Source organism: Bos javanicus, chromosome 4, assembly GCF_032452875.1.
Source record: "Bos javanicus breed banteng chromosome 4, ARS-OSU_banteng_1.0, whole genome shotgun sequence".
NCBI lineage: Eukaryota > Metazoa > Chordata > Mammalia > Artiodactyla > Bovidae > Bos > Bos javanicus.
In genome coordinates this window covers 94,151,278-94,159,209 of record NC_083871.1, presented here as the reverse complement: position 1 = coordinate 94,159,209, position 7,932 = coordinate 94,151,278, and the positions used below count along the sequence as shown (strand labels likewise).

The following is a 7,932-nucleotide window of genomic DNA, read 5'->3' as shown; positions in this document are numbered from 1 at the left end:
CCCCCTGGTGTTTTTAAAGAAAGCATAACGTGGGACATCCCTGGTGGTCCAGTGGTTAGGACTCTGAGCTTCAGCTGCAGGGGGCACAGGTTTGATCTCTGGTCTGGGAACTAAGATCTGCATGCCATGCAGTGCAGACAAAAAAAAAAAAACGTAACATGACTGTTCATACTCAAGAATGTTCTAGCACCAGCAACTTCACTACCCTCCACCCTTGGCACAATCTCACAGGGCTGATTTTTCTTAGCAATAAGATCAACATTTTTACATCAAACATTATTTTTACATTTAACAAAGTTAACATTGGATTTTTGCAGAACTATTTGGAAGTAATGAGAATGTGGGAATGGATGTTTTTGGGGTTCTGTGGATTTTCTGATTGAATAAGGAACCCCCGGGAAACTAAGGTCTCTCATTCAGTGGGATGTAGTGGTTGCTTGCCTGTATACAAGTTCCTGTGTGTGTGCGTGCGTGCATGGGTGTGTGCATGTGATGAAAAAGCACAGCCACTGTAAGGATGCTCCTGGTATGGCACGCTCGGGTTAAGGACCATTAGCTCCTGCTCAGAACACACTGACCACTGGGAGAGGCTGCATGTGGGCTGAGCTCAGGACTCAGCCGGAGGTTCCTTTAAAAATGAGAATCTAGGGGCTTCCCTGGTGGCTCAGTAGTAAACAATCTGTCTGCCAATGCAGGAGACCTGGGTTCAATCACTGATCCGGGAAGATCCCGTGTGCCACGGAGCAACTAGGCCAGTGCGCCACAACTATCGAGCCTGTGCTCTTGAGCCTGGGAGCCGCAAGACCGTGGGCCACAACTGTTGAAGGCCCGCGTGTCAGAGCCCCTGCTCATCAACAAGAGACACCAATGCAATGAAAAGCCTGTACACTGCAACTGGAGTTTGCCAACCGTACACTATCCCCTCTTGCTGCAACTAGAGGAAAGCCTGCAAGGCAATGAAGACCCAGCACAGCCATAAGTTCTATATATAAAACATGGGAATCCAGATGTGCAGCTCATTTTATGTCACCTGTCCCCTGAGAGCTTGGCACAAAGAGCTGAGCTTCTGGAGGGAGGCTTATTAGTCTGACCCCAGCTCTCCTTTACTAGTTCTCGGAATTGGCCGAGTCTTAGCTCCCACACCTATAAAATGGAATCTAACCTCCATCTGAGGTTGTGGAAAGGATTAGAAATAAAGGTGTAAAGTATTTTGCATAGTGTCTTGTGCAGAGCAGCCATTTAATAACTGACAATTATTAGTTTCTTAAAGGGTAAATAAATTCAGAAGAAATTTGAGTTGAGACCCAGTTAAGTTACACCAACAATTTTATTGACAAGCGCATTAAGTTTGGGGAATATTTCTAGCTCCCCTCCCCAAGTATTAAATAAGCTACCTCTTAACCTCTTTGTGGTTCAGTTTGCTCATCTGTAAAGTAGGGAGTAACAGAGCTTTTGCAAAGACTAATAAATAACAACGTATAGTAACTCTCTTAGAACAAGGCACACTGTAAGAGCTGTACAAGTGCTATTTTAACTGCTACCATATCAACACTCTGAATTGCAGATAGGCCATGGTTCTCATAAACTAGAGCTACGAAGGCTTTTGTACAGGGCTAGGGCGCAGGCCTGTCCTTACCATACAAGGTGGCTCTGGAAGACCTGGGTTTTGGGGGTCCTGGCCCTGCTCTGCAGATGAGTATTATCCTGGTACCTTTGCCCTCCCATCTCCAACTCTTTGCAGAAATACACTCCAGTACTCAACAAACATCCGCTAACAGCCCACTGGTTTCTCAGGAGGGAGAAACTCAAATTCAGAGTGGGTTGGGGACTCATTCAGGGACCCAGCAGCAGCAGGAGCAGAATTCTCCAGCTATTTCAGAGTCCAGTCCTAACGCCGTTATCTCCCCGCTCTGTGCGCCTCCTTCCTCTGGGCTGTCTCCACTGTCCCGGGTGGATCTTCTCCAAGAGCTGCCAATCTGGAGCAAACAGCAGAGGCCAGATGGGATGCACTGATGGGTGTCCTTGATGCTAGCATCTGAGCACGAGCTGTGCGGAGGCCACAGGCTGGCCTGGTCTGAGGACCTGGGCGGCCCACAGCCCACTGAGATGGAGGTGCGAGAGGAAATGTAGGCTTGTCTTCCTCAGCCCACGAAGCTTCTGCTCCAGATAAGCTTCGACGTTCCCCCCGATACCAAAAAGGCCTACCACAGGCCCAGAGCTACTCCATCCACAGCTGATGCTTTGCAGGGGGCTGGGAGGGTGCTGATAGAGGAGAGAAGAGGAACAGCAGCAGATAGGAAGGAAGGCGAATGCAGAAGCAGGCCCTCTTCGACGTGAGAAGTGGCTGGAAATGAGCCTTGTCTGGGTCTGAGTGAGGCCCAGGGCACACTGGCAGCTGGGGCTCTTCTTACAGGGTGAGTAGTCCCTTCTCTTCCCTGCCCTTCTGGTTCTCCTCGGCTCACTCATCTCAGTTCAGATGGCTCCAGTGGTCACCAGCATCGCCAATGGATCTTCTCAGATGTAGGACTTAAAGGCAAGAATTCCGAGCCCGAGGTGTTGGTTTCGGTGAGCACCAGATCCTTGTCTGGAGCCTAGATGATAAACTACTTATTGCAGAGGACCCTTCAGCAGATAAAATGAGATAACAGAACCCCTTCTGCCACATCACTCTGTCCAGATGGCACCTTATCACGCTGGGCTGCCGCGGTCTGTTCACACAAAAACATCTCCTCGTCTCATCCTGTTTCTTGGGCAACTGCTATGCTTCATTCACCTGGCACATGGTAGTCATTCACTAAAGCAAAACTGACGCCTGGGGCCAGAGCTGGTCTACAGGTGGGTTTTCTTTTGTTGGCAGAGTATGTAAAAAACTTTTGATTTATTGTTGAAATCAGGAGATTCATGCACAAATCTGGACTCCTCAGTTTCTCTGGAAAATTTAGAAGTCAGGACTGTAGGGCCCATGTTCCTCCTGCTTGGAGACAGTCCACTAGCACTCAGGAGAGGCCACTCTCTTTAGAGATGCTCTCCACTCTGCCCATCTCCATCACTCCTTCCCCTCTCACAATGGAACGGCTTCCGCTTTACTCACTGACTCCACCTGCCGGGGCCCTGCAGGCAGCTGAGTCAGCAGCTCCTGCTGTGATTTGGGCAGTAAGAGAAGTGAAGTTCTCCATCAGCCCCACCAAAGAGAGTTTCAACACACGCTTGTTTAACAGGCAGCATCTGGGTCTTGCCAGGCAAACAGAATTACTGTGCCTATGGAGAGACACCATCCCCACAGAGGGACTCTAGACAGCCAGCTGTTGCAGGGGTGCCCAATGGCAATGATGTCTGCTTCATCTGGCTGCCACCAGTCCTTTCTCTGGCTCACCCTCTCTGGTGACAATAGATGATGATGTGCCATTTGGGCAAGAAGAAGGGAGAAGGGTGGCACTGGCTTTATGGAGCCACCGTCAGTCAGCAAGGAAAACATCTCTGGCCTCCCACATTCAACTATTGTAATCATTATTACCAGGAAACAGACCCAAACACCTAACAAAAGGAAAGAAGGGTGATGGAGGTGGCAAGGAGAGCATCGTTTTGAGCTGAGGAAAGCAGCGGGCATGAGCATGGGAGTGCAAAGCCACTGGAGCTTTAGGCAGGGCCCGAAGCTGGGGGTGTGGCAGGAGGTAGGGGCAGAATGACAGCTGCCACATTAAAGCAGTGAGCTGTGAAGGAAGCCAAGGAGGGCGGCCTTAAGGGAACAAAGGCATGGGGCCCCCACTTCAAGAAGGAAAACCCACTGCAATACTGAACACCACTCATGTGGGGAGGACACAGATGGACAAGTACCACCACCCACCCTGATTTTAATGTGGAATGCAATTAACCCCTAAAAAAGGAACTCCAGAGAAGAGGTTTTCTAACCATCTTTAGGAATTTTTAAACTAGATGCCCCCCGCCATAACCCCCCTGGACAGCATTCTGTAAAACTGATTCAACAGAGCTGTTCTGGTGAGGGAACACAGGCAGGAACCACCCCTTCCCCTTCTGCACTCCCCTTACAGGGCTCCACAACGCCAAGGAACACGGTTCAAAGATCACGGAGCTTGAATAGAAGCACCTATTCCTTTTACAAAGCAGAATAAGCCACCCCAAAAGAGAGCTCCTAAGAGGCTAAGTGCTCCTACACAGACGAACAGCTCCACTTCCTGTTGCCACATTGTTAACTATTTATTGAATGAGGCAGTAATAGACAGAATGGAAAACGACACAGAATCCATGCTCTGCTACTGGGGTTCTGCTTTTCTTCTTCTTCTTGGCATTTCTCAAACTATCAGGAGGGTATTTCACCACAAAGGAACACGGACTTTAAAGCCCCTGGACAGTTTCACAACGATGATAAAAAATAATAATTAAAAAAATAACAAATTGTAGAACTAGGACTGTTTTATGTAAATTTCCCTTCCCTCCCCCCATTACGTACAGGAAAAAAAAAATACAAAGAACACTGGATAGTTTTATATAAAACAAGCAAATACAAGAATCTGAAACTTTTCTCAAAGGCTGAGCAAGACGTGAAGAATCTTTTTAATGTCGCGTTAAAAAAAAAAACAAACATTAAATACACAGTCACACATGGGAGTGGGGGCGGGGGGCCCAGGAGGAGGGAGGAAGAGTTGTCCCTGTACTCAAGGAGCAGAGATTTGGCCTGTCAAAAAGTCAGGTGAATTTAACCCCTGGAGACTCAGGGCTTGTGGCTGAGAAATCACAGAATTTCGTTACAAAGAACACCCAGACCAATTAACAGCCGTGAGAAGGAAGCTGTGGGGCCCGGGCCTAGCATGATGCACCTTGGGACAGCTGCAGGGTCCCTTCTGAGATCGGGCCTGATCCAGGGGCACAGGACGCACCCTCAGCCCTCTTCTCCCCAATGCCCCTCAGTCCGGTGACCAGCCTTCCTCGCGCCAGGAGCCCCTGTCAGTTCTTGTCTCCTCTGTTAAGCTAAAGGAAGTCACAGGAAGGGAAAAAGGTTGCTCCCATTGGTGCACCCTGGTCTTCAAAAGATTTTTCTCTCCCTCCTTCCTTTCCCCTTCCAACTCCTCCCACCGCCTCATTCTCTCTCCACAATGCACACACCCACAAGCACACGCAGCGCGCACGCACTCCTCAAACCCTTAATACTTCTGTCACCCTCAGTTCATATACATGACCAATTCAGGACTGACCTTAAAACCAAAGCGACGGGTTAATAGCTGTGAGACCGAGAAGGTTTCCTGGGGAGGGGAGGAGATGGGAGGCTGGAGAAAACCCTCTCGGTCCTGCCTGGGAGCTTTAAAGACATTTCATTTGCCTGTGGCAAGGTCAGCATCTGGGCCAGCCCGAGGAGCGTCTCAGCTGCCAGACCACGTGGCCCCTGGATCTTGCAAGCACAGTTTCTGGACCTCACCCCAATCCGGAACCTCCGTTCTCAGGTGAGCCCAGCAGGGAGAGTTCTGGGTGGCCACTGGGAGGCAGCTTTGGTGAAGGGCATGGTCACCTCTGCCTGAGTTTGTCAGTAGCTCAACGCATGACCCTGGTATGAACAAAACCAGGTGGCTGTCTGGCCACGTACCCTACACCCACTAAACTGGGTGAATTATTTTTCCACAGCTCACCTTGATTTCATACAGATAATTCCATGCGGGTTTCTTTTATATATATATATATATATATATATACATACACATATATATATATATACTTTATATATATATGTAAATGTGTATATTCATATGTACACATATACATATATTCACACTCACACATACACACACCGAAGTATACACACGTTTCCGCAGAAAGAAGTCCTGCCACAATTTGGCTTTTTCGGGACTGTGAAATTGACAACGCAGTATCTTATTCCACCAATCCCAGAAAATCAAGAGTGGTGCTTTTTAAAAAATGCAATTCCAAAATCCACTGCCTTTCTTCCTTTTTAAAAAAAAGGTTAACAAAACTTTTCTTCCAAAGTCGAGAGACTTAATTCCATTTGATTGCACCTCTGCAAACGTGTAAAAAATTTTGAAGTAGACTAGAAAATGATGCCACGGTATGGCTGCATGTCACTGCTCCAGTGTCACCACCTCCACAGCCTGGCCGTCCACAGTGACTGCGCTGTCCGATATCCTGGTGGCCACAGGGGCCATGGCCACCTGCACCGGCCCGTTCCCCTGGGCGAGGCTGGTCACCACAGTCTGGTACATGCTCACAGGGATCTGGACCAGTCCTGGGGAGAAAGGGGAGGCCGTTAGTGCCGCGCATGGGTTCCCAGATGATGGCTGGACAGGGCAATCGGCTCCAGCCCTTGGGGTACCACTGTCTGCAGCTGCAGGTAACTGCATACCCACTGTCCAGGCACAAATACATCCCTTTCCCCACCCCGTTTTAATTCTTTAAAACAGACTATCAGGAAAGAGAATGTGGAGAAGTTGTAGAAACATGCCTCAGAACAGGGCCTCCCCAATGTGCCAAGAGATGACCCCACTTGCCTGCCTCTCTCCAACTTTAGGAGGCTTGCACAGACCCCTCAGGGACGAATTCTCCTCCCAACAAGCCTGTCTCTTCTGACTGCCCTCCTCTCTAGAAGGGGCCACCACTCATGTTCTTGGATATTCTGCTACACTGACTTCTTCAACCCTCTTTCTGCCTATGCTCAAGTTTCTCTCAGCTTGAAAAAACTTCTCCCTTAAACTTAGCCTGCCTTCTGGCCATTGTCCCTCTCCTCTGGGTCAGCTTTTTTATTTTTCTAAAGCCTAGGTCATTAGTTTTCTGATTTTAGATTTCATAGACCAGTATAAATTTAAATACATTCTGGGGTCAACTTAAAAAAAAAATCCCAACTACCTCCTAATATCACTATTATTTCACAGTAAAAAGAAGTGTTTAGTAGAAAGAGAGGAGGAAGTGAATAATTTCAGCAAAGGGCAGTCCTTCCAAAGAAAGGAAAACTGACAATTTTATATGACATATTAAAAAAAAAAGAATTTCCAATTAAATAAGACAGAATAAATGCACATATAAAATTCTTCTTCCTCATAAAACAAAAATTATAGTGAAGGAGAAAAAAAAAGATATGAATGAGAGATGGCAATATATTGGGTTGGCCAAAAAGCTGACTTGGGTTTTTAAATAGCATCTTAGGGAAAACACAAACTTTTGGGCCAACCCAGTATATTTCTGGGAGATGCAAAGCATACATAAAGTGGTTCTGACATTAAAGAAGGGGAAGCTGCACGTCCTGTGTCCTGGAGTTCTCAGGGCTACTGCAGACTGAGAGGAAGAAGTGAAAGACAGGAGTTAGCTGACAGTTTGTATTCAACTGACTGGACCAGCAGGTCCTACCAATCCCAACACCCAGGCCTCTGTTGACCAGACACCTGAAGTTCATCCACTGTATTGAGAAGCTGACCTGGAGAAGCCCCAGCAAAGATCTATGAGGTATCTGGTGGGTGGGCAGGGGAGGGGTCGGGGGTGTGGAGACAATGAAAGATCTGCCACACAGTCCTGATACTCACCACCCCGAGCCCTGCAGGCCGCCCCGCTCTGCCCTGCACAGCCCAGCAGCTGTGTTTCAGTGCCTCACTCTTAAGGAACCCAGAGGCGACAGACAATGTGGGGAGCAGAAACAAAAACAAATGGCCCTAAACTCTAATATCTTCAGAGACAGAAAAGATTTGTATCATACAAACGGATACTTTTATTAAAATGAGAGAAAATTTGTTAAAGAAATCAAATAGATGAAATACATTCCACAGAAAGATGAGACGGTAAAGTCAAGGAAATCTTCCAGAGAGAAGAAGAGATTAAAAGATGGAAAGTAGGAGACCTTAAGAGGTCCAATCTCTGATAAAAAAGATTTCTAGAGACTAGAAAAAACACAAGGTAGGAAATTATCAGACACATTGCAAG

The 7,932-nt window shown here is 47.6% G+C and overlaps 1 protein-coding gene across 7 annotated transcripts in view; it reads right to left on the bottom strand.

Moving 5' to 3' along the window:
• Positions 1-1,308: 1,308 nt before the first annotated feature.
• Positions 1,309-7,932, bottom strand: part of NRF1 (nuclear respiratory factor 1) — a 130,788-nt gene continuing 124,164 nt past the window's right edge. For 6 of the 7 annotated variants that reach the window (XM_061414686.1, XM_061414685.1, XM_061414689.1 and 3 more), the window contains one exon: positions 1,309-6,250. In XM_061414686.1, coding sequence (XP_061270670.1) covers positions 6,087-6,250 — 164 coding nt within the window. In that variant the 3' untranslated portion in view covers positions 1,309-6,086. The remainder of the gene's footprint in view (positions 6,251-7,932) is intronic. The other variant, XM_061414690.1, reaches the window with a different exon arrangement.